Source organism: Miniopterus natalensis, chromosome 8 (assembly GCF_054644295.1).
Source record: "Miniopterus natalensis isolate mMinNat1 chromosome 8, mMinNat1.hap1, whole genome shotgun sequence".
Lineage (NCBI taxonomy): Eukaryota > Metazoa > Chordata > Mammalia > Chiroptera > Miniopteridae > Miniopterus > Miniopterus natalensis.
In genome coordinates this window covers 48,075,969-48,103,283 of record NC_142088.1, presented here as the reverse complement: position 1 = coordinate 48,103,283, position 27,315 = coordinate 48,075,969, and the positions used below count along the sequence as shown (strand labels likewise).

At 37.4% G+C, this 27,315-nt stretch overlaps 1 protein-coding gene across 1 annotated transcript in view; it reads right to left on the bottom strand.

Annotated features, from left to right (window-relative positions):
• The window catches only part of IFIH1 (interferon induced with helicase C domain 1), a 50,012-nt gene extending 22,985 nt beyond the window's left edge, over positions 1–27,027 (bottom strand). Inside the window, exons 1-4 of the mRNA XM_016197406.2 lie at positions 26,575–27,027; positions 20,191–20,359; positions 15,075–15,221; positions 4,400–4,504 (exon numbers count right to left, since the gene is read on the bottom strand). Coding sequence (XP_016052892.2) covers positions 4,400–4,504; positions 15,075–15,221; positions 20,191–20,359; positions 26,575–27,027 — 874 coding nt within the window. The remainder of the gene's footprint in view (positions 1–4,399; positions 4,505–15,074; positions 15,222–20,190; positions 20,360–26,574) is intronic.
• Between the last annotated feature and the right edge of the window lie 288 nt (positions 27,028–27,315).

Sequence of the window (27,315 nt, the reverse complement as noted above, 5' to 3'; positions counted from 1 at the left end):
AAGGTCACCAACATTTAAAAACATAGGGTGTCCCCAAAAATGCATACACACTTTTAACAGCCAATAACTCACTTAACTTTTGCTCCTTTTCAAGTTTAACTGACTTCAAATAATGGGTGAAGCCAGATTAAGCGCTGAACAACAAAAATTTATCCCAAAGTGCCACTAAACTTTTTTTTTATGGGGATACATAAAAGATAAAGTTTACGGTACAAAATCGGCAACAGCTGACCAATTGAGGGCCCACAAATACCGAATGAAATGATTCTTGATGTTTGCGATTCCATTGCTTCGTGCTATCAGCAGTGCCTGGACCAGAACAGTCATCAATTTGAAAACAGGCATTGACCAAAAAAAAATTATTCATTTCTGTAGATTCTTTCAAATTTTGAAAATGAACTGTATGTTAATAAACACTGACTTTATAATCATTCAAAGTGTGTATACATTTTTGGGGGGACACTATATATTTACAAGTTTTCTTCCCATGCTTGTTTGAATTCTACATCAATTACAGTAATCCATCTTCTATTATATTTATGAGAGATTCAAAGTTATTTAAGAATATCATTACTTTTCTTAAGTAGCTTTCATAGATTATAAAAATTTCAATATTCCATCTATATTATGAGCATTTATCACATAACTTTTCTAAAAGAGCCACAGTATTGGCAAAGGAAGATGTATTTTAAATTGTGTTTAACACCAACATCTAGAAATTAACTTTTGCTAAATTGCTCTTTGATCTAGGAAGTCTGATAAAAGATATCATCAAATTCTCTTTATTAATTTCACTTCAGGTACACTTTTGCATAGATATAAAAAATAATAATAAAAATCTGATTTCCTCATAAATAGCTGAATGTACTTTTTAAAATCATTATTTCCCACTTTTGTTTTTCATGCTTATTACTAATGTCTTGAGTAACAAAAATTTTAAAGAGAATCTTAGAAAAATGTCCAAAGTCTCTTTCCCAAGAGTCTAAAACTAAGTCAAATGAGTAGAACATCAATATCACTTATGTATATAAATATTATACTAATAAATTTAAGAAGACTTAGACTGTTGAAAGGGCTATCGTGTTCAATTTTATGTCTAGAATCAAAGTCATGACATTTCACTGCTTCTTGACTAGTCATGTACCATTAATTCATTCTGCAGTAACTGTTTACTGGGCGCCTATTATATTCCTGTGCTCTCAAGAATACAGTCCTAGCCCTAGCTGGTTTCGCTCAATGTTTAGAGCATCAGCCCTTGGACTGAAGGGTTCGGTTCAATTCCAGCCAAGAGCAAGTACTTTGGTCTCAGGCTCAGTCCCCAGCCCTGGTCAGAGTGCTTGCAGGAGGCAGCCAATTGATGTCTCTCTCACATCAATGTTTCTCTCTCCCTCCCTTCCACTCTCTCTGAAAAGCAATGGAAAAAATATCCTGCACTGAGGATTAAAAGAAAAAAAAAGAATATAGTCACTGTCCTCAAGGACTTCAGAGTGTAGTGTGCTATACTGCCACTAAACAGATCTGGCTATTAGATAGTTTAATAATCTTCCACATTTGTGAGTCAAGTCTAAGAAACTCAATGGGTGTCCCCAAGTTTAAAAAAGAAGCACAGAGTGAATACAGAAAAAATTAGAGTTGGATTCATTGTGAGAGTAGCATCCAAAGAAAAAGCGCTGGGTGAGTGCTAAATATTCAGTCTGATTCTTGCCTTATCGCATCCTCTGACACAGGGATGGAAGAATTTATCCACACAAGCAATAAAAAGAGGATTTTCTCTTTTCTGTCACCAGAAGGAGAGAACTGGACTGGTGTCAATGAGCCAGGAGCCAATTTCCTTTATAAAAAAAAAAATGTTTGGGTTTTGTTTGTTTGTTGTTGGTTTCTTTTTGGCTCCCTTTGAAAAACAAAATCAATTAAATGCAATAATGAAAATGGTATTTAAAATATGCACAGGCTTTGAATTACTTTGTGCCCTTCCTCTACAACAAATACTGATTAAAGCCTTTGAAATTATACCATACAAATGGTCAAAAACTGGAATCAAATAGGGCTTAAATAATAACATTCTATTGGAACTACACCATGTGGCAAATTTCATTCTCACATTGATTTTGACAGCTGAGTTATTCTTGGAGAGAAAAGGTCTGTCACTGCATGTGTTTGAAATTGAAAAAGTACTCCTTTACCTATAGTATGTAACCACAAAAAACATGCCATTCCAGCTGGACAAATATTAATAGGTATTACCTTGAAATAGTAAGGAAACACTTTCTACATATCAAGTCAGTGTGTATTCCAAAAATAATTTGCTACTTTGTGTTAAGCAGTATATCGCTCTGAAAATGAGAAACAGAAAACAAAATGCCTTCCATAGTATAATTAGAATATTTAAACTTAAAAAGCATCACTAATTATCTTTTACTAGGGAATAATACTTCACAAAGAAACATAATGTCATGGTTATTGGGTCACATCCATGATCCTTATGGCCCATATGTAACCTTTGAAGGCTGACAGAGGACATGTGGAAGAACATCCCTTTGATGTCAACCTCAAAGGTTAAAATATTATCCCAAACATTGCAATGCTTTTCAGTGATTCAATATGTGTTTAACGATTAGCAGTTCATCTAAACCTTTAAAAAATTGATTTCTGTTTCATCCTATAATGTCATGTACCTCAGGGAAAGGAATATCATAATTTTATAATTTCAGAATTCTACTACCCTTTGTGCAAAACAATTCTTTTTCCTAAGCACTGACCCCATCGAAAACGTCAGTGGGTACCCTTTGACAATGTATTGGTCTTCACATGTATTTGCCTTTGAAAATGTATTTGCTTTTTAAAAGTAGGTTGCATTTAGATTTATCACGTCTTTCCTGCCACATTGAGGACTGAAAATCAGTAAACAGTTACATTTGCTAACAGCTCATACTAGACAAAATGCCTTGCACATAGGGGATAGCCATTAAATATTTATTGAATAAATGAATATTGTTGAAAAGCCCTTACATAGACAAACAAAAATTAGGATGAGGTCCAGAAGCTTGAAACTACCCACAAAATGTTACATATTAGCTAGAATATATTTTGAATTCTAGAATCAATAGCATGTAATTAAAATTTATAATTAAATAACTGTATAACAAGCCACAAAAAAAAAACAAAAACAAAATCCACAGAAATAAGCACATGGCAAGAATTTAGCTGAATTGGACAGGAAATGAATTAACCCTTTTTAGTTAAAGTTAATGTTATGACTGACACTTGGTGAATTGGGTTTCCTCAAACCAGTTTGTTATAAGGGATTCAGAAGTGTTATTGAGAGACTGGACATTTAAATAAAAGAGGTGATACACTTCAATTTGGAAAGGTTTTAAGGCAGATAAGTATCCTTATGTAAATTATTTTGACCCTTTAGATGTATTGTAGATCTAAATTTCTATAATTCTTCTGAGAATGCAGGGTGATCTGAAGTACACAATATTTTCTAAGTATTTACTACAACTCAATTGCAAAACAATTAAAGACTAAAGTAATTGTTTCTTAACTTGCCATTTTTCTACTGCTTCTTAGCTGGGCACACTGCAAAGCATTTTTGTTTGTAATCTGTTAATTTTAACGATCATATACATCAAACATAAAGACAAATATAGAAAAGTGTGTAACAGACATCCAAGGAGCCATCACCCATTTTTAAAAGATGTTGACATTTTAGCTCAGTAATAATAATGGAAATGCACATTTCACGAACAGAAAGAAGTGATCTGAAATTGATCAGACGAACAAAAGTTAGGAAATCTGATAACTGGAAGCACTGCTCAAGTGTGCTGAGACATTCTCATTTATTGCTGGCGGGATAGTCAACTAATGTGGAGAACAATTTAGAAAACACCTAGGAAAGGTCTCATTTCGTGACAGAAATATTTTGCAGACTACTCCTATGTAAGAGATATTTATGTAAAATGGAACTCGTTAAATGTATATGTAATTTCCAGTTCTTCGTTAAAGAGGAACTCTTGAAGTTTTATTTAAAGTGTATTTTAATAAAAAATTAGGATTTGGGAATAAATGTACCAAATTATATATAGAATTTAAAACAGCCAAATTAATTGAAGCAGATTCCATAAATAAACTAGATAACATGATTCTATGAAATGTGGCATATGCCAGACCAAAAAGATGTGTACTGGATCAAAATTAGAGAGCTGGATTCTAAGACTTTTGTAAGTTGTACTTTTAAAGAAAGTGAATGGCAACGTTCCAACACTCCTTCAACTGTAGAAAAGAATTGCTTTAATTGCATAAATACATTAGGGAGGGTATGAACAGCCCCCATGCTTTCCAGTATATGGAGTCTTATTTCACACTTTTTAAGGTTTACCCAACAGTTAGGCAGTACCTGAATCACTTCCCATGGTGCCTGAATCACTGCCCATGTTGCTGTTATGTCCAAGACTTTCATCTAAGCAGTTGACACTTCCTTCTGCCAAACTTGTGTCTGATTCTGCAAAGGAAAACATTTTAAAATATTTTAAAAATATTTTTGAGAATAAACATATTTTAGCTACACACCTCTACAGCACACAGTACTTACAGTTCAGTGCAAGCAGGGAAGGCACACCCAGATAATTATGCACAAAAGGTAAGAGTTTCTGGCAAGCTGCATTTGTAAACTCCACTATGGCTGAGAAGCTGCTGGGTAGTGAATCAAATCCATGTATCTACTTAAAGTACCATACATCCGATACGAGAGCTAATGCAAATCTGTAAGGATTTATGATTTTGTCATTCCCCTTCATGTGAATTTTGTCCCAAAAAGATCTAGGCTTGACAATGTCATTTAAAAAATATGTGTTATATAGAAACCATTGAGTTATTTTCACATAAAATGGTAGGTAATGAATAAAGCAAAACTATTAATAAAGTACATGGACTTACTCTATGAAAATAGCAGTTCAGTAACAAACATAACTTTAAAATATTAAAGAGAATTTGCTCAGGAAGACTATAATTAAAACCCGGCACTGCTGTTGTTACTAGAGCTTATGTGAGGTCGTAAATAATTTTTTTACTGTAATTAAACTAAGCTTCTATCAAAGGGTTACTGTTAAAGTGAGTGGCAAGTGCACAGCCTTCACCTGTTAATCCCAATTTTCTGTTTTTAGTACTCAGCATCAATTCCTTTTGAAAATCTCCCCCTCAAGGGAAGACTTCCTTCCTTACAGTTTAGTTCCAAGAATGTTTGCAGTCCAGTCTTCAAGGATCAGAACTATTGCTAAACTGGTAACAATAAATGAAAGATGGTTACAAATGTTGGCCTTGGAATCCGAAGCATCTGTGACATTTGCTGCTGCAGTTGCTCTATGCCTAGCCTCCTCTTACATAAAATGAGGCCAGCACACTTTCCCTCACAGGACTGGGTTACCATTCAAAAATATTAGATACAATCAGATCTTAGCACTTTAGCTTAATTGCTGATGATTGGAAAATGAAATAAAATTCAAGTATTTGGTGTATTACTAGGGTAAGAGTTTTTTTTTAAATAATGTTCTTCTTACAATTAATAACATTTCATAATACTTATAATTGTTAGATAACTATTATTTCAGCTAAAGCTGCCAAACTTACTAAGTAAATTCTATTAATGTCGTCTTTATCCATTGAAAACTAGTCTGGGTGTCATACATTTAGGCTGGAAATAGAAATGGGTGAAAAACAGACACATAATATGTTATCGATAAAACTTCCTTGGAAAGAGACAATTACAGCTCCCCCAAACTACAAGTACCTTCTTTTTCTTTAGCCAGTTATATTTTTAACTTCAGTTATATTTTTAAAGTCAGGTGTATTGAGGTATAATTTACACACTGTAAGTGACTCTTTTTAGGTGCTTAGTTTGAGGGCTTTGACAAACGTCAACAGTTTTGTCACCACCATCACAATCGAGATTTTTCCGTCTTAAAAGTCCCCCCACCCCCCTTGTAGTCAGTTCCCTCCTGCTATCCCCTGGCAGTCACCGACTTGGTTTCTGTCCCTATACGTCTCTCTTTTCCAGAATGTCATATAAATAGATTTATGCAATATATAGCCTTTATGTTTGGCTGCTTTAAGTTAGCATAAGCAGTTCGAGATGCATCCATGCTGTTGTTTGTATCAGCAATTTGTTCCTTTTTATTGCTGACTAGTATTCCATCGGGCGTTTGTGACATCTATGGCCTCCCCCTTGTAACCTGGGTAAGCCTATTTAGCTTAGGAAATATGGAAGTACAGCCAATGCCAATAAAGTATCTGAGGCATTTTTCTTGAAAGCTAATAAGAAATTTGTAGAAAAATTCTCAATGGACACACATACTGTTTAAGTACATTAGCACAACATAAATATACTAATGTGAAAATACTGTGCCTATCAGTTGTTGTAGATTAGCTCTAAAACTCGGATTTGAGGAATCCCTTATGATCACACGGGAAAACCTGTACATCTCACTGAGAGATTTTAAATATGGCACTTTGCAATTCCCAGAGGTATGCCTTGTTAGAAGCTCAGAGGCGAGTGTGGGATAGAACTGTCAAGTAGAACAGTGTTTGGGGCAGATGTACTGATGAAAAGAGAAAATGATTTGTAAGAAAAAGGCAAGGTGTAAAATAAGATAGGGGGAAATGTCATTGCAAGGATAATTCTCGATCTTAGAAATACAGACCAAGATTTTTGAGGCAAAAAAGTAAATTTTTACATGCTTTTCATTTGCTGTATTAAATGTGGCACTGAGCACTGAAAACAATACCAAAAATACTGAGAAATACTAACAAATATTATCTAAAATCTAACACTGTAACTTTAAGTTTCCAACTAAGTGTAATCCAAATGGAAATTATATTTGATTTCCATTTTATTTTCTAATCATTAGCAGTTAAACCATAATCTTAAACCTGCTCCATGTAAGTGTAAAAGTTAAGATTTTCCCCAAGCTTTGTTCTAACATGCATAATATTTAGGGGATCTATTGAATGCAATGTACACAAATAATTAGTAAAATTTTTAAAAAAGCTATTATGAAAAACAGGGTAGTATTAATTACGTTCATTATGTGGATTATTTTCATCTAACAAATCTGCAACGTGTCCCTGAGCTCTGTGCTTTCACAGATGTAACGTCAATTACATTTTAAACTCTCAGCATCCTATGTGGTACATACCCATTATCACCTCTGCTCCATAGGTGAGAAACCACAGCTCAGAGAGGTTAAATCATTTATCCAGATCACACAGCTAGAACAGGGCAGAGCTGGAAGCCCTCATTTTCTGAATCTATGTCCAGTATCCCAGTGCCTTTTACCCAAAACTGTGCCTGGTTGGTAATCTGTGTGAAGCTTTGTAAACAAGCAAATAATCCTATATCCATACTTCTAAGTGAAATTAAGTTGTTTTTTTAAACATCCAGACATTTTCATTGCAAAGTCAAATTTTCTATCAATCTTGAAACAGCTTGTCTTGGCAAGAAGAGTTAGATTTTTTATTTTGCTAATATTTCTGATTTCATCCATACACTTTTGTTTACTTTACATTTAAACATCCACACTTATGTTGAAATGGTTTTCTGCACACAAATAAAAGAAGAATACATCCTGTTGACAAAATTTTTTGCAATAATTCTGCTAGAGATCATTACGAAAGTGAAAGGGAATATATAGAGGTCTATTTGTCAATTTAAGGATATGTAAGTTTCCAGTTTTTCAACACAAAAATAAATTTGTTTCTAGGCAACAAATTCTTATGATATTGATACTGTTTTTATTTCAGAGAAATATAAGTACTATAGGAAATAACTTTAATAATAAAAGAAAATATACTGTACTCCCATAACATTGAGAATCCCTTCCCCAGAGATTTTCTTCCTGTATTCATTTTTAAAAATCATCTCACATACACACACACACACACACACACACACACACACTCCAAAAAGCCAGATTGAGAAAGTGCTCATGTGATGCCAAAATTAAACCAACCTATTGAATTTATAAGTCAAGAATTCCTGCAATGGACTATATAGGAATATCTTGTTTCACTCTTTATACTTTTTATCATATGTCAATCTGAACTTATGTCCTAATGAATAAAGTCATGTGTCTATGATTATAAAATACATCAGATGAAATAGTCAATTGGAGACTGGATGTCACCATGAAAGGAATACCAGCTACGGAGTCAGACAGATCGGTCTCCAAATCTACACTCAGCCACTGCTAACAAGTGATTTAACCTTTTTTAAAAATTTTAATACAGAGAGTAGTTTCTACTTTTTCATTCATTGTGAGAATGGTTGTTAGATCAAGAAAATGAATCATGAAGAGAAACAAATCTTAAATTCTCGTGAAATTGCAGTTTAAAGAGGCTTTGAATATTGGAGTCTTATTACATAATACATTTAGTTAAGTTTTATATAGGTCTTATTTCCTCTAGGAAGAATATCAAAGCTAGTTATGAAACAGATCAGAAAATGCTGGTTATTTCTGTTAAAGAAAAGCAGCTATACATATCAAACTCTGTTGAAATGAAGAAAAATGATGCTCATACAGTTAAAAGATAGGATTTTCTGTAATAATTTTAACAACACAAAAAAAACTTTGCTTACAATGATAGTTTCTAAGACCAGCCCATAAGCCAAGGGGAAAAAACTGCTTCTTTGCAACCACAACTTGAACATTTTACTAATAAGGCAGAAATATTAACTGGAATCTGGGAAATTTCATATTTAACATCCTCTGGACCTTAAATGCTTTAAAATATTTTAAAACCATTTAGAAACCCAAAATACTGAAGTTAAAAAAATTCAATTGAAAACCTCTTGGTTGAAGGCCTTTTTATATCTATTTCAATGTAAAGTGTGCCCTCTGCTGGAAAATGCTATTATAACAATCAGTTGATAAGTACATTGTTTTCAACCTAAGGTCTAAGCTTCATTAGGTAAGATACAGAAAGTTCTTACTTCTGTTCCTGCCAAGTAGTGTCCCTCTTATTTTCAGCCTCCTGAAAATTCTATGCATTTCTTAGTCCATAGAATATTTCTCCTTTCTTACTCCTGGCCTCAGGCAGTCGTGCCTTCTCTTTGCTAGAAAACGGTTTTTGCATTACAGCAGGAAGCTGTGCCAAGTGCCCTGTGCCCACCTAGAAAGAAGGGCACCAACAGGTCCCGTTCTCCCGAAAGGCGGTGCTGCCAGGGTCTGCAAATAGCCTAATTCCACTTGTCATGGTAACTTTATCGTTACTTTCCTTCTGACCTCGTAATGCACTTTAGCTTCACATCTCCAGCCATTCCTATCTTCCCTCCAGTTGCATAACCCCTGAAGCGTAGTCAAAGACCACCCCTAGACTCCCAACACACGTGCACATGGGGGCACTCACACAGAGACAGCATGGACTTCTGAAGTGTACTTAGCTTTCTTACTAATAATATCTATTTCCTTTTCTTTTGACATAACTTAATCTTTTTTGAGAGGAAATAGATGACTTTTATTTTCAGCTCCATGTATATGGATTTGTGCGTGCGCACGCAACACACACGCTCACATTTTGGTCTGTCAGAGTTTGTTCTCCATGCCAGGGAACATGTGTTCCCACAGAATGGAGAGAAGCCACCTCCACCCACCTTGCATATTCTCTCCTGGATCCAAGCTTCTAGGAAATGAGTTCCCAAAGAGAGAGAGAAAGAAAAAAATTTAAAACTCTCCTAGAGCCACAGGACCACACGGCTATCCCTGGAGCTCCTTGCTCCCATTTATAGAATTTAAACTGCTGAAATGTTTCAGCCAGAATGAAATTTGAGTTGTGTGCAAGGATGTTGGCTTACATTGTATCTCTATGCCCTTTAGCCTTTAGAGTTGGGTCTCAGAAAGGTAGTTATTAAAGTACAGGGTTGTGGGGATAACCATACCCACTAGAAAGACCCATTCATTCACTGCCAGTCAGTAACAGAGGCAAAACGTCCGAGAACAGAGTCCATTATGAGTGATAAGTCAGAAGACCACATGGAAAGCAAGTCTTGGCAATAACAAAGTCTAGGGATGGCAAGATAGGTGATGACTTGCCAACTTCTTTAGCTGATAAGCACCCTTTGGGAAGAGCTGTGCAAGTTAAGTGGACATAAGCAGACATGAGGAAAGTATGTGGAAAGATACATTTAAGGGGGTTCTGGAAATGTTCAAAAGTCGGGCTCTTTGGAGGGAAAATGCCACGATTTAAGTGTTTGCTGACTTTTGAAATGTAAATATTTCTTCCATGGCTGATTTCAAGCTACCACTATGATGTCATTGTGTGGAGGTAGGAAGTCCTGTGCATGTTTGGCTCCTGCAAGCCAATATCACCCACTTCTAGCACCTCAAAGGGTATATTCCTTTGATAATGGGCTTTCCTGCGAACATCAACTGAGATGACCACACGTGCATTATGCTAATAATTTATAATTGTTCAAATGATGAATTATAAACATTTTAAAACTTGATTTTAGAGAGAGAGGAAGTGAAAGGGAGAGGGAGACAGAGAGAAATATCAATTGGTTGCCTCCTGTACTCACCCCTACTGGGGATCGAACCCGAGACCCTTCAGTGCATGGGAGGATGCTATAGTATAGGCTATTCTGACACAATGTTATTACACTTTTGTATCAGTTCTCTTCCCCACTAAGATCTCAACTGCTATATGGTATTTATTTGTAGAGATTCTAAGAATTTCTAAATTTCTAGAGGTTAGTGCTATAGAACATTATTCTGGTCCTCAAGTGCAAGGATAAATTTTGTGGCATTTTAACAGAAAATAGTATAGAACAAATCTAAGATTGGACTTTGGTCTATAAAAAGGCAAAACAAAACAACAACAACAAAAGTGCTATAACAGATTGGGCCAGGGAGAAAGAGGCTGTTTCATAAAGGTCAATTTTTAAACCCCTCCTACAGAACATGATCTATGCAAAATATATCCACAATATATTCCAAAGCATAATGTCACCGGATAAACCTAGGGAGTGGAACATATGGGGGAATATGAAAAAGAAGGTATTAAAGTCTGAAAACAAGCAGGTTGGTAAGCTCATTAGCTGGGGTGGAATTTTAAAATCTTCACGTGAACGAATATATAAATCAAAATATACACATGCATTCATACTCATGCGCACTGTATATTCACTCATGGCACATTCTACACCGTTACATTATACTGAACAGTGAATTCCGCTCTCTTTATAAATGTAAAGGCGCCCTCTGCTGGCCAGCCTCAGGTATTTGCATTTTCTAATTCGACAACAGGAAGGTCCAACATAAAAGAAGTTTGGGAGATTTTCTGCAGAACTCTGAATGAAGGTAAGTTTACTCCAAACACAAATTTTATTTAGTTGTGAATCTCATTTAATTTACTTTTATTTTAGTATGAAACATTAATTCCTAAAATAGTATAATTAAAATGTCGATGTAAAATAACTACTCTCTTGTGACAGAAACAGTAGCAGACAACTAAAACTGATTTTACAGTCAATTTTACTGTACACTGATAGAATTTTTAAAATACAGATAATTAATTGCTTGCTGTAAGTAAAATAGTCTGAGAGCTATTCAAATATTCTTTAGAAATTATTGTGTTAACTTGGAAAAAAAGAAAATAGAAAACTTTTGGCATATCTTAATTATTAACCACTTTTTAAATGGGAAGCAGTTGGAAGGAGGAAGGAAGAAGAAACGCCAACCCCAATGTGGAGACGTGATGAAATCACCCTCCAGATCTATCCTGGGGAATTCTGATTTACCACTCCTAGGATAAAGGCGAAGGTGATTAAAATTGATTTCAGGGCAGGCCACTGTTGTTAATGGCAGTCTGTCTCACCCATCAGATATATATTAGGAGTAAAAGGAGCTAACTATCAATATATGAAGAATCTTTGCATTAAAATTATAAATAATTAACATTTGTATCCATTGAAAAATATTTTAGAAACTGGTTTAGAAATAAAATTACAGAGTCTTCGTTTGAAATTGGAAAGAATTCAAGTCAAATGTTTTCTTTCTGCATATGAAAATTCATATGTACAGATTATGTGCACCTTAAGTAAAAAGTTTCTTTCACTGCCATTTTGGTAACTGTACTTGAAATCTTAACACAATACATTAGAATTCAAAATAAAGATTATACATGATCAATATCAATAAAATATGCAAAACAAAATTATGTAAATTCATGTTAGAGACTATAGAATACTTTCACATTTATTTTGATTGTTAATTCTGTCCAAGTGCTAATTTGGCAAAATCCTTCCACAGTAAATTTTGCAATAAAAATTTCAATCAAAAGAACTCCCATAACTTCTTTGGGCTAATGGCATTTTACAAGTTATTTAAATCAGGACTTTTAGTTCCAAAGAACAACAAGAAAATGAACAGACACTTGGAATAATCCACAGCAGCAGTGTCTACACGCTAAAGCAAAGGCACTACATTTTCCTAAGTGAGGTATTGTACTAATCTGCTCCTAAATCTACATCACAAGGCGCTTTCAGACTAGATGATCCTTAAAGCCTGTGTATGGGATGAAGTCCTCAGATTACTGTACGTCTTACTCTACTGTCGCATGTTCTCAGACTATTATATATTTTAATAGTCTGCACTTTCCTTTCATAGCACTTACTGTAGTCCTATTGCATAGCACCTACTACGCAGCTAATATAATGACTATTGTTTGGCTGACACAGAGGTCGGCTGAAAGCAACATGGGGCAAAAGCCATTTCTGTTGTTCCCCCACTGGGTTTACATTCCTGGGACATGATAAATATCTGTTAAATGAAAGAAATGAAGGGAAGAGAAGATGGGAGAAAACCCAGGAGGAAAAAAAACAAAGCAAAAAACCCCTTCCGTTCCCTATGGCTATTATTAAGATCCAGATTTTTCCCCCACAAGATGCAGCATTAAGTTTTATATTAAACAGTAAGAAAACAGAAATTGTAAAAGGTTTTGCCTTAACTTTGTCCGCTTAGAGACTCAGAATCCTCCATACGTAAGGTACAATCTGATGAGATGCATTAGGCAACTTTTGGTGAAAAACCCTTATTTGAGATGCAGGATCATTTCTGATGCAGAAATTTGGAAGCATCTTAAATGTTCAACAACGAGATAATCTTTTATAATGCATCCAGAATTTTTATAAGCCATTCTGTAGAAGAACATTTAATGAGCACCGGAGAAATGTCCTTATATATAAACATCCAGGTGTGTAAACAGACCGGAAGGCTACACACCCACCTGTTAAGAGTTATCTATACTGTGGGAGTATGGGTGACTTTTTCTTTCTATGTTTCTGTTTTAAATTTGCTGCAATGCAGCCATATTACTTTTCTGAGTCAAAAATAGTAAACTTTACAGTGGTATGCTGGAGTCAGCTTAATATCAGCTCACAAGAGCCGATTGTTAAATTTTCAGGAATTTTGTGAACCAGCATTTTAAAAAATTAAATTACACAAGCTTATAATTAAATTATATTAAAACAAAGGTAATGAATACTTAAAACCCACCGTTTCCTGATCATTTTACTATATTATCTGTGATGTCGAGGCCATTTATGCCTATTGCATCTGTGTGGTGGAAATGCTACCTAATGGTTGCTACTGCATGTCTCCCACCAACTTTGTGCTCGGTGGCATCATGATGGAGGCTTGAAATCAACCTTAGTAGGAGCATTTACACCGTGGAGATTGGTACATGCTACCAATCAGGGCGTTTTTCTTTTCCCCAGAGAGCTTCTTGTTAAATATTTATCAGCACACCACAGCCTATAAGTATTTCTTGAGAAAATAGAATGTGGCCCTTTTGAGGAGATGGGAGAGGAGAGAAGGGTTATATCTTGAGCAAATCAGAGAGAACAAAATTAAATTAGTTTGATCGTGGCAGATCTGTTTTACATGAAAAAGGTGGGCATAGTGGTATCTGGTTCTCACACCAATTAGTTACTGCGATTCAAGCCAGCACCAGTTTAACACCTGCTCACCCTCCTTTCCACAGCCTTGGTCTGAGCCTGCAACCCAGCTGACCGTCTCTGAGACATCCCAGTCAGCAACGCAGGGGCGAGGGTGATGGCCTGACTTAATTATCAGAGCTTTGGGTGAAACAAGCTGCAAAACAACTGGACGCTTCCTGAGAAATGTCGTCGGGGGGTTCTGCCGCTGTGCGGACACGCCGGAGCTCACACACGAGCCCGGAGGGCGCGGCCTGCTCCACACCTGTTCCGTGGGGGCAGCTGCCCACTCACAGGCCGCATGCCTTTGCAGCATGTTCTTGTGCAAAACAGCAGAAGATGAAATCAGTGGCAAGAGAAAATGATGCAATGGAGGAATGCAGTAAAGCGAGACGTACGAGGCCGCTGCCAGGCTAACAGGACATGCTGTGTTAAAGCAAACCCGTTTAGGTGTAAGTGGGGCGCGTACACTCTAAAACAGTGATACAAAGCCTAGGATAGGAAATACCTAAATCAGTAGCATAGTCATGTCTTCACAAGTATTATGCACCGCAGGTCACTGCATGTGCTGTGCCTCTGGATGCCCGGCAGCTCCCTGTGTGTGACGGTGTCGCCGCCAACAGGTGAGCACGCACCTGAGGTCAGCTGCAGCGCCAGGCAACGGGAGTTTCTCAGCTCCACCACGATACTGTGGGATCACCGTCATTCGTGCGCTTCATCATTGACCGAAACGTCTTCATGTGGCACATGACTATAAAGTATTTGAAAGCCACGAAAATATAGGGCATGCTTATGATATTTATCACTTACAAGGCCCACAGATGTCTTCTAAAGTAAAATTAGAACCAAATGTGTTCATATTCATAACATTAATATTGCATTAGTTTTGAAAACATTTTTAGCCACCAAGAGGAATTATTTTAATTTAATCTCTTCTAAAAATATTATTTTAATAAAAATGCTCACAAAACCCCAAAGTTCAAATTTTCTCACTCAGCTTAACAGACCCTGATGTGATCAATGCACCCACTGATTTTTTTGTGACTTAGTAATTCGTGTATGTAAAGTATGCAGGTTTTCCAAGTACCTGAAACTACAGAAGAATCCGTAAAAAATGATTCCACTGAGTTATTTTGCATGTCCCAGGCGTCTTTCTCTGGATTTGGTTCATCTGTGGCTAAAAGAAGTGGCTCTTTAACTTCAAGACCATCTTCTTGTGATACATTCTCATTTTCTATGGAATAAAAATATTAGAATATAAAAAATAGCACAATGCAAGCTTTTATACAGTATACATAAAATCATTATTATTTTAAAAATGAAATGGAGGCCCTGGCCAGTGTGGCTAAATAAATAGAACATTGGCCCATGCAATTAAGGGTCACGGGTTCAATTCCAGATGAAGGGCATGTACCTGGGTTGCGGGTTCTCTACCCGCCCCTGGTAGGGGTGCGTGCGAGAGGCAACCAATTGATGTGTCTCTTTCACATGATGTTTCTCTCCCTCTAAAAGCAATGGAAAAACGCCCTCGGGTGAGGGAAACAAATGAAATGAGGGTTTTTAATAGACACTTATCTGAATATACTTCAATACCGTGAAATTCTAAACAGACTGTAAATTGCATTGCAATGTAAGCTTTTATACACTATAAATACATATTATTGTTACTTTAAAAAAAAGTGGGGGTCTCTCTTAGAGATTTGCCCAAATGTACTTCACTATTTTGATATTCTGAGAGGCTTAAAATGTGTTTTTTGTTCTGACATAGTATTTTTATTATTAATATGGACATAGTGAGTAATTCTTTGCCATGATTAAATTTTGTCTAAAAAGACTGTATAATAAGCATTATACTATTCACAGGAAAAGTGCTACAATTTCCTATCTGACCATCGCCTTAAGGAAGTGAGCCCCTTCGTCAGTGATGCAAAGCCACATTTCAGGCTGAATTAATGAAAATGAAAATGTGGTGGTAGTTTTTCTTTAGCTTGTGATCTTGCCATTTTGTTCCCTCACTGTGTTTTACGGGAGATGTACATATGCTTTAATGTCAGCCTAAATGCATGTATCACAAATTTCTGGAGATTTTTAAAAAATTCAATAAAATATTCCATATCCTTTCTTTCTTCTTCCCTTTATTTCCCCCGTCCGGCTTTCCTTCCTTCAACCAACATGGAGTATTTTCTTAAGGGGAAGCGTGGTTACAAAGAAAAACAAGACTTTCTGTCCTTCTGAGGCTACAATCTGTCAGAAAAGTCTGATGCCATAGAGAAAACAAATTTTTAAGTATCACTTTGGATCAGGCCATCTTACAAAGTAAGGAGAAAATGAGTCATGTGCGTGATGAATTTCCTGAAAAACTGTTGTGACTTTGGACTTGGTCTTTGGCCAGACAACTTTACAATGTTTGCAGCTACATATTAAGTATGTTTGGAGTTTATAATCATAAAAGTCAACTTGTTGGGGGCTTACCATATAAGCACTTTATATATGTTAAACCACTGAATCCTTAAAATAACCCATTAATAAATAACATTATTATCCCTATTTCATAGGGAAGTAAACTGAGGCACAGAGAGGGCAAGTACCTAACAAAAGTCACACATCCAGGGACGTGAAGGAGCACGGATTCAGTAAGTATAAGGATTTAGAGCCCGGGCTCCCATATCTGTGAGCTCAGGCCATCCTAACAAAATATCATAGATTGAGTGGTTTGAGCAACAGAATTTTTTTCATTGTCTTGAAGTTTGGAAATCCAAGATCACTTTGCTCGCAGGGTTGATGTCTGGTGAGAACTCTTGTTCTTTCTTTAGGTTGCAGAAGGTCACCTTCTGATTATATCTTCTCATGGAAGAGAGAGGAAGAGAGAGAGAGAGAATATCTCTTCCTCTTCTTATAAGGCCACAGTCCTACTGGATTAGGGCCCACCCTTCTGACTTCATTTAACCTTAATTATCTCCTAAAGACCCTATTCCAGATTTAGTCTCATTGGGAATTAGGGCTTCAGCATATGAATTTTGGGGTGACACAATTTAGTCCATGGCAGCTCTTAACCACACGAATAATCACAGCTAACTTTCGGTCATCAAGATCTGCTAGAAAAATGCTTAGATTCTCATGATAAGATGTCCTGTTCAACAAACAATACTTAAATCCCTGACTCCGCTGATTAAGTGTCCTTAAGAAATGAAAAGTAAGTCTTAGTTATTTGGAATAAGTTGGCAAGGGAGTGGAAGAATGCCAATCTCTGGAGATGGGCATTTGCCACCTGATTTTCAAGGAAGCTTAGAGATCCATTTCTCTTCTTCTCCCTGCCTTTGTCTCGTAAGAGCCCACATATCTGAGTCAATATCCATCATCACCCACTTGGGTTGAAAGAGGGAGAAGCCCAGCTGGGAGAGGACCCTGCCATGGGCCCAGGGAGGGGTAGAAGGGAGAGTTGGTGTCACTATTTTTCTTTTTATAAGGACTTTCCACTTTCATAAAATGTTTGTCCTTGGCAAGCCAGGATATGTACATGGGCTGAGAAAATCTGGATAGTCTAGTCCCTGAGCCATTCTAAAAGAGGCATAAAGACCTAATCGTAATACAAGGTGATAGCATATAATAAAGACAGTAATGGGGAAGATATGTGAATACTAGGTGTACATGATGAGATGTGTTATAACACTGGTATTACATGAGATTTACTATACATACTCTACATAGATTGTTATTGTTCAAAGAATTACAGTTTGAAAAAATTATGTTAAACTTCTAATAAGGCACCTTGTAAAGTAGAACTTTAAAAGATCTTAGCGAGAAATATTGCTAGATATCTTGTCTATGAGAGGAGACTCTAGACAACACTTTGGAGTAGATCTTCTAGACCCTTTCCTAAGCAATTATGCCACTGTACACAACTGTGAAACCAATAGTACCCTCAAATTTAGGGGATGGATATGAGAAGGTCTTTTGTGATCTTAAAGGCTGCCCTTTCTAATATCCTTTCATACACAGAGGCCAAAATCTCCCAAGGGGAGAGGGAGAACCAAATTGTAGTCATTTCCTTTTGAAGTTCAAGTCCTAGAATGCTTGTCATGAATAGAAGTGTTCTCATAGGGTCTTGAAAGGAAACTCGCCATGAGATGAGTGGTTGGGACTGGGGTCCAGCTCATCCTTGAGGTGTGTAGGAGAAATTTGACCCCATCACTGTACGTAGCTTTGGCTGGAAGTACCTTCAGACTTAGCAAACTGGCCTTGGAGATATGCTGTGGAAACAATGGCTGGGCAGTAATGCATAAGTGCAAAAAAACCATAATCTCGATGTTGCAACTGAGGCCTTTGCAGAGAACTGAAGCAAAGTAAAAATGCAAAGATGCTTCTGACTGAGGACTTTTTTTTTTAAAACCAGGTGGCAGTCAGGATTTGGCTCATAGGCTACAGTTTTCCAACCCTCACCAATTTACTACACTAGCTCATAGATTATTTTTCCTTCCTCTTTCCCTTCCTTCCTTCCCTCCTTCCTTCCCTCCTTCCTTCCCTCCTTCCTTCCCTCCTTCCTTCCTTCCTTCCTTCCTTCCTTCCTTCCTTCCTTCCTTCCTTCCTTCCTTCCTTCCTTCCTTCCTTCCTTCCTTCCTTCCTCCCTCCCTTCCTCCCTCCCTCCCTCCCTCCTTTCCTTCCTTTTAAAATATGCTTCCCTTGATTCTAGAGAGAGAGGGGGAGAGAGAAACATTGATTGGCTGCCTCTTGTATGCCCCCTAGTGGGGATCAGGCCCAAAACCCAGGCAGTGCCCTGACGGGGAATCGAACCTGTGACTCTACGTGCACAGCAGGATGCTCAACCAACGGAGCCACACTGGCCAGGCCTGAGAAGGACTTTTTATACAGTTAAGCTTTGCTGTGGAGACAGAAGCAATGACAGTAGAAACCCTGGAACCTGCTTGTGGACAGATCATGGAGTTACCACCTGCATTGTGAAAGCTGGACTGACCAAGTTTGACTGAGCAAGCACCCTGGCTCCACTCCTCAATCCCTGAATAATTGAAGAGAGAAGGGACAGCCGCAAGGCCTCTTCAGATTCTAATTTTAGGGGGGTCTCAAACATATGACACTGCAAAGCATTTGTTTTGGGGCGAAGGTAAAAGACCTTGACCCCAAAATGTTAGAACGTTTTATACCTCATAGTAAAAATATTATTTCTCGCTCTACATATATATATTATATATGTGGATAGATATAGATATATATACATCTTTATGTATATGTATATCTGTGTGTGTACTTAAAACCACTGGGCAAAATTAAGCTATTTAATTAATATAATATAAAAACATAACATATTGTTAATAATTTAGTAACTATCTTTTTATTTTGCATCGATAACCTAGGAAATAGTTTACTGGGTATCTTATACCATTAGAAAGTGTGGTGTATGGGAGTAGGGAATTTGTATGTCTCTTCTAAGTCTCTATCCCCAGCCCCTACCACAGTGTCTGGCACATCTTTGGCACTCATGAAATGTAGTTGAAGGACTGGCTGAATGCCTGAATGCATAGATGCGAGCTTGAAATGATTCTAAGTCATTTAAATCAGTTACTACCAATTAATTTTCAACTTGTTTTACATACAGTAGTTTTTAAAACATAAGATACCTACTCTGAAAGAAAAAAGGCAATTTAAACTAGCTTTACAAATAACACATGTGAAAGGCTATAAAATGTTACCTTTGTTATTATAATTGAATGATTTTAAAAACTCACATGAAGTGATATTGAAGTACGTTGGCTATTACAGACCTTTTATCAAATATTTAATAAATTCCTTTAAAATGTATATAAATATCCAGGAGACTATGCAGCAGAGTTGAATAACCATTAAAACATTTTCTTCCTATTTGTTTGTGTCTGTTCAATGTTTAAAATAGCTTGATAAAAATTTCAGGCAGTCATCTCGTTTCTAAAATAAGATGGGTGGCAGAAAGGGTGTTGGACATGAGTCAGTTGCCAATATTCTCACCCATTTTGCTGAGTTTTGTGGTTTTCTGTAAGTTAATCTTTTCCTAGGCAGCAGTTTCCTCATTTGTAAAGAAAATAAAAGAGATGATCTCTCAACTCCCTTTCAGTTTTGAAATTTTGATTCTAAAACTCTTAGTGTTCGGCCTTGAGTCTACGAGCTTCATTAAGCTCTCAGTCACCGGGCAAAATGCACAGAACGAGAAATACCTGCACCGCTGTCGGGGGCGCTGGAGCCTGTTAACTCCTGGGCCAGGGCTTCGTTTTCCGTTTCCCTCAAAACAGTCACAAACACAGAAAACCAGTTTTCTTTCTGCACAATCCTTCTCAGGAGCTCTCGAACACCTGCCTCATTTCCATTATTTTCCGCAGCAGAAATCTGTTTTAAGAGGAAAGCAAAATTAAAGAAGATCAAACACCCTCTGAACTAATTGCAAAAGGAACTAGCCTTTAGAAAACTTGAGCAATTAAGCATAAGTATAAAGATTTATTTCAAACACTAAAGAAAACAGCAGGGCCACTTGTAGCAATGCGTGTTTTACCTCAGCCATTCTGAATAAGGGGTGCAAAAGAAAGGGCCTTTAATCTCTAGCCATTTTATGTCTATTTGCATCGATTTCTGTCTGTATATCTAGGGCCTTGGTTTTTCCTTTTAAGTCATGGAGTCTGCAAATGGGAAATCAAACGTTTCTTATCCAACTTCTGTTTCTGCACTATTACCATTATGAAGCAATTACTATCACAGATTTATATTCTTGCTTACTTAATATTTGCAATATTTATTACCATAATATTTTTCTTAAGTCGGTGTTTATTTAATATTATGAGGCACGTTTATTTCTGTATCTATTCCCTTTTGAAAGTAGTGAGCAGAATTATTTCTACATCCATTCATTGCAATCCTTAGCCTTCACTGAGTTTCCCTTTCAGATCAATCTAAGCAAATCTTTCTAAATGTGGATCATTTGTGCAAGCATTATCACAGTGCTTTTCCCCAGTTCTTAATATAGCACCAAACATTTGGAGAAAGGACTAATACATTGAGACCAGAAAACAATTAGACAGGACATCATCAGCTTGCTGTGCCATTAGGCAAGCTACTATATCACCCTGGGCCTCAGTTTCTATATGTGTAAAATGAAGCAATTGAAAAGAAATTTCAGGCATTCTCCCTCCTTGCTGCACAAGAATCACCCGGGGAGCTTTAATGAATACTGATATACTCTCAAAAATTCTGATTTATTTTGTCTATGCTGGGAAACTAGAAAAAGCATTTTAAAACATTTAATGATTCTAATCATCAGCTTCAATAAGAAATACTGACTTAGATACTCTCAAGGTCCTTTTCAACATCTGCATATCTTCTACATGTGTAATTTGGATTGTTTAGCTAGATTAGGTTTTCCTACAAAATTTTTATATTTCCTAGTCCCTATAAATATATGCCATAAGTTTTTAAAGTCAGGAATTTGCTTTTTTGGATCAATGTCTGGCACAAATTCAGTGTTAGCTATTTTTATGGATGACTAGGGAAAACATCTACCTTTACAAACACTTCATCAGCGAGCACTACTTAGTACATAAGTGTACAGTATGGCTTCTACCCAAAGGATATTTCAGTCCTATTAGTTAATAGTTAATTCTACTATAAAGGCTTTGCATATATAAACTCAGCAACCTAAAGAAGGTAACAATATTAACCCATTTTGCAGATCAAAAATCCGAGGTGCAGAGAAGTCCAGTTACCTCTCCCAGGACACACAGCTAGTAAATGACAGAGGTAGAAGTTGATCCCTGGCAATTGACTTCAATGCTGCCTTCCTATACTATAATTATAAATAAAAGTTGTCCCTAATTTTAAGTTTGTTTTCTGGCAAGAAGGGTTAAAATGACTACTTGAACTTAATAAATTTTAGGTGATTTCAGTTCATCTCTCCCACAGCATCTTCTAAGAAGATTCCTGCTCATTTCTTACCTTTTTTTCTAACTCCATTAATCGCCTAATAAAAATTCTTTGTCTTAGATGATGTTTGTAATGTCCTTATTATTATCACCTAATTTAATCAGAAAGGATTTCTCTAAACAGAATAAGGCACTGTAATAAATACTTTTATTAAAAAACCTAAACCTATGTCCATTAAATTTTCTTTATTAATTAGTTGATTTTTACTGTAAAATTACATTTATAGACCTTGCTTTGTCCTTAGTGAGTTCAGGCATTTAAGGATCCCTATGCTATTTTTTCCTATAAGTATTTTTATTATTTGAATGTGGAATGACATATAATATCTGTGCAATTTTTCAGCTTCATCAAGATTCTGAGCTTTTGGGTGCTAGAAAATACATCAATATCCTTTGAAGCAAACACAGAACATTTTAAGCTTAATCTGCTCTCCTAAAACACAGTAAAGATATTAGATTCCAATACATACACTTGATTGCTGAAATTCTTGGGAGGTAGATATTTAGACTTGAAGCTGCAACAGGACATATAATGAATGATTTCCACTCATGTCCCTCCCTCACTGAACTTTTTCTCCGAATATGAAAATTAAAATGTCTGCAAATACATTGTTAACTAATTTAAAGAATATAAAATAAATATGAATTTGTGAATAATGCAATTCAATGCTTTCATGTTCTAAATTCTTTGATCTATGTTTTTTCTTTCCAACAGAAATGGAGAAACCAATGATATTTCCATTAAGCACTGATCTGCCAACACGATGGTACAGTTTGATAAAAATGCTTTCTCTCCCTCGTAATAACGTTAGATAGCTATTTAAATACAATGGTAATTTTTTTTTAATACAGAAGAGCTCAACTCTCAGTACCAGTAAATCAGGAAGTAAAGCTCACATTAAAAACAAAGAATTTTTAAGAACTAGTTTCCCACGAAGTCTTACCAATGATTATGTATTGTCATATTAACATAGCTAGTTTCTTATTAATACTTTTTTTCCTGCTAATAAAATTTTTATCTATCCTAATTTAGTAATACAGGGAGCTGGTGGGGGATGACTAGAGTACTTGGCTTCATGTAGGGAGAACTGGACTAGGTTTCCGGCTGGACTGACCATAGCATCTCTGGTTCCCCTATGCAAACAAAAGTTAAATGGGGTCTTCCAGGACTATAAATGTTTATGCTTTGAACTGGCCAGGGCTGAAACACGCACCTCTCTTCAGCTGTTCAGACTGATATTAAGACATTATGGAAATGTTTATGTGATCATTTCTTTTCCAGAGTTCATGGCTGTCTAAGTCAATGAATGGGCCAAAATTTCCAATAAGCATCCTAAAACAGAAGCCGATCAGTACAGGGGCACTCCCTACAGTTAGCGATCATTCTATTATAATGATCCATAAAGTGACTCTTGTACTTATTGCTGAGTCACCAATATTCACAATAGTGTCTGGCATAAGCTAGACATTGTTTAACCATTTGTTCGAAGAATGAATGCTGGTCAACACTACAGCACAAGCTCTGTGAAAGCACAAACAATATCTGTGTTACTCAGTAATCCTTTCATTATCGTGGGCACTTTTGTGCCATTCTATAAATTTAAACCAGATAAATGAATAAATACATCAATTATATAAGTTTCTTTGGGTAATCACTGGACACAAAATTCAATCTAGGATCATTTTCAGAAGCTGTGATATATGGGGAGGAGGGACTGGCATGTGGAGATTGGAACCCTAAACTAAAAGGCCAAGTGAAAAATGTCTACTGGAAAACAGGAAAATAATTAAAATAAAATATGATTTTTTAGAAGTCCTGACTAATTAGTTGAGCTGTCCAAAAAAGCAAATTTTGAATTCTTATGTTTATCATCCATCTATTCTCCAGTGCCTGACATGATTCATTATATCATGTGTTTGCATCTCTAATTCTAGACAACTCTTTGGAAACAAATTTAAACAATCACTTAAATATTAATCAATCAATATTTATTAAGTATCAGCCCTATACTTAGTCCTGGGTAGGTTCTGGGAGCTTAACAATGAAAGATATAGTTTCTCCTTCAAATCACAGTTTAATCCAGGAACTTTAAGGAGAAGATCTCAATTTCAACATGGGAGATTTACCTAAATCCTTGAAACACTAAATTCAGGAAATGTAGCCACATGGATGGTAATAAAAGTCATCATCATCATCACCATCATCATAGCAAAATAGCTTTTTACTATTTATGTAGCTTTTTCATAATCATGATCTTGTGCTCACTAAAATTCTGTGAGACGATAAATTATTATGATATTAATTCTCGTGGGTAATCTTAGGATCAGGGAACTTATAAAACTTGGCCCAAATTAACACATATGATAAGAGACAAAGATAATAAGTCCAGGTCTTTCTATTCCAAATGTCCATGCTTTTCCGCTGCACTTTGCCATTTAAAATAAGCATCCCTCAGTGACCTTGGTACCAACAGATTCTTCTAAACCTAGGACATCGTTCCATCGCCCACCATGGCTTACTTTTTATTCTGATGGTACATGTAAAATGTTGCATATCCAATCACTCCAGAATCTCACAGAGACACCACTCCCCCTTAGAGAGCCTTGAATACATGGCTCCTCCGTCTTTCAGTGCCTCCTTTGAAACCGGAATCTGGGGGAGAGTTTGGATTGCTTTGGCCTTAACTGCTATCAGTACACAAATGTCCCTTTACTCTACATCTTCTTTGTGTCAACTCCCTGCATTACTGTTAGCTGCCTCCAGCTTGCCAGAACCAAGGACTTGGATAAAATCTAGCTGGAGGAAATTCAATCCAGGCAAGACAAAAGTGATGCTGATAGGCAGAAGTATTTAGAGTAAATAAAGAGAAGTGCTGTTTCGCTGGCAATCGGGACATCATACCCACCAAACATAAACAGCTTTGTGGTGTTACTGGACTCTGTTGCTTCTGGACTTCCTAACAGCTACTGTGGCTGGAAATGCCATCTTCCATCTCCAGCTGGCTTGAAGGCTGCATACTGTCTTCCAAATTAAGATTCTGCCACAGTGATGTACACATTTGTCATATCCAGCTGGACTACTATAATGCGTTCTAGCTGGTTCTCAATACACAAAACTACACAAACGTTACAGACAACAGTGTAAAGTAATTTACTTGTTGGGAAAACCAGCCATCACCATTAGATGCAGGCTTAGGTCTTTGGACAGGCCCCATGGCTGTCAAATCTACAAAGGAGCATTAACTGTAGCGACTAAAGACTAAGTCACATCATAGGCTGATATGAGTCCAAGGCCCCAAACTTTGTAATGAAGATACAAACAATTAATACATCAAAAAGAAAGAATGAAAGAAAATGTCAAACTCATAGCATGTTAGACAAAACCTTTGATTTCAGTCATGGGTTTATTTCCCTACTTGTCTTTCAAAATAAGACTTTTGAACCTACGACCCTAAATACGTCTGATTCAAACAGGTCACCATTTCTACACTTCATGGTACACCCTTACTCACTGGAAAACCGTGAACAATGAAACATTACATTAAGTGTAAATTCACTTGTGGAATTTACACTGTCAAGATGCCACCTAGAGCCCGGCCGGGCGTGGCTCAGCGGTTGCGGGCTGCAGCTGATCAATGACTCTCTCATCATTGATGTTTCTATCTCTCCCTCTCCTTTCCTCTCTCTGAAACCAATAAAGATATATTAAAAAAAAATAAAAATGCCACCTAGAAAACCCACTACTTCTTCACTAATATGAAAAACTGCAACTAGAGACATAGTTTTCAATGACTTATCTCCAAGTTTTGATTCTCAGAGAACGTTGAAACTTTACAGAAAAACATGTATGTGTGTTATATGGAATTTCCCCTTTTAGACCAAGACTAAATGGCATAATGTATAACACAGGCCAGAGATTGGTAAATATTTTCTCTAAAGTCCAGATAAGAAATACTTAGGCTTTGTGGGCTGTATGTTCTCTGTCCAACTGCTCCTGAGGTGCAAGAGCAGACAGAATATGTAAATGAATGGGCATGGCTGTGTTCTAATAAAACTTTCTTCATAAACACTGGAAATTTAAAATCTAAAAACCATTCTTAGCTTTTGGGACTGGCAAAAACCAGTAGTAGTCTAGATTTAGCCCATGGGTCATGTTTTGCTGATCCCTGTTGTATGGAAGTATGTTAAATAAAATACAAAATTCCACACCCTCAGGCCCCAAATCACTAGCTCTGCCACCATCTTAGGCAAGTTACTTAACCTCCCTCAGTTTTCTCATCTGTAAAATAGAACTAATAGCGTTATACACCTCAATGGATTATTCTGAGAGTGAATTCTGACAATACATTCTGCAAAATATACTAACTGCACATAGTAAGTGTTCGATAAATGTTACCTATCAGCACTCATTATTATTGTAGAATGAACTCTTCAGCTAACTTCAGTGAACGAATTAGAAAAAAAATCACCTTTTTGTGTTTAGATTTTCAAAATTTTGTTTTAAGCGCCTAGATATTCTCTTCTCAAGGAACCAGAATGACCCAAAGATGCCCAAGAACATTTGGAATGGGGCAAATAAAACAACCGGCCGCAGGTTGCTAAGGGCCCACCTCCATCTGAACTGACACCTACCCGATTCCTGTCTTCCGTGGTCAGCAGCCCCACCTCCAGGCACTTATCCAAGACATCCCTGACCAGAAGCTTGTCCACCAGAGTGGGCTGCAGGAGGTTCAGCAGCTGGAAACACTCGTCGTGGGCGTTCTCGGAGGATGGCGAGGGCAGGTCCGTGAGCTCGGGGTTCATGTAGCGCGCGGCCAGGGGGTTGCCCGCCCTCCGCAGAGCCTCCACAAACAGCCTGGCCCAGCCCGGGGGCCAGGCCCCCGTCTCCAGGGTGCTCAGCAGCAGCTCGGCCGCGCGGATGTTCCCCTGCGTGGCCGCGGCGGCCTGGATCTGCTCCTTCAGCTCGGCGGGCACGAAGGTCAGGTAGTCCAGGACCGGCTCCACCTGGATGTACCTTTTCACCCTGGCCCGGAAGCACGAGATGAGATACTGGAAATTCTTGTCTGCAGAATACCCGTTCGACATCCTTCCTTCTTAAAAAGGGGAGAGGGTCTCCCAGGTAGACGGACAGGCGGCAGTTCCCTGCAGCAGCGGCTCTGCGGCAATGTGCTGCCGGCCGCGGGGCCGCGGGTGGAGCCCCCAGACGGCGAGGTGGCAGCCGGCAGGGGGGCGGGGGGCAGGCGGGCAGGGGGGCAGGTGAGCAGGGGGGCGGGGGGGCAGGTGAGCAGGCGGGCAGGGGGGCGGGGACCGCGCGGCTGCGGGCGGACGGCGCTGCGCTCCGGGGCGCAAACCCGACGGTGGCCGCGGCGCGCT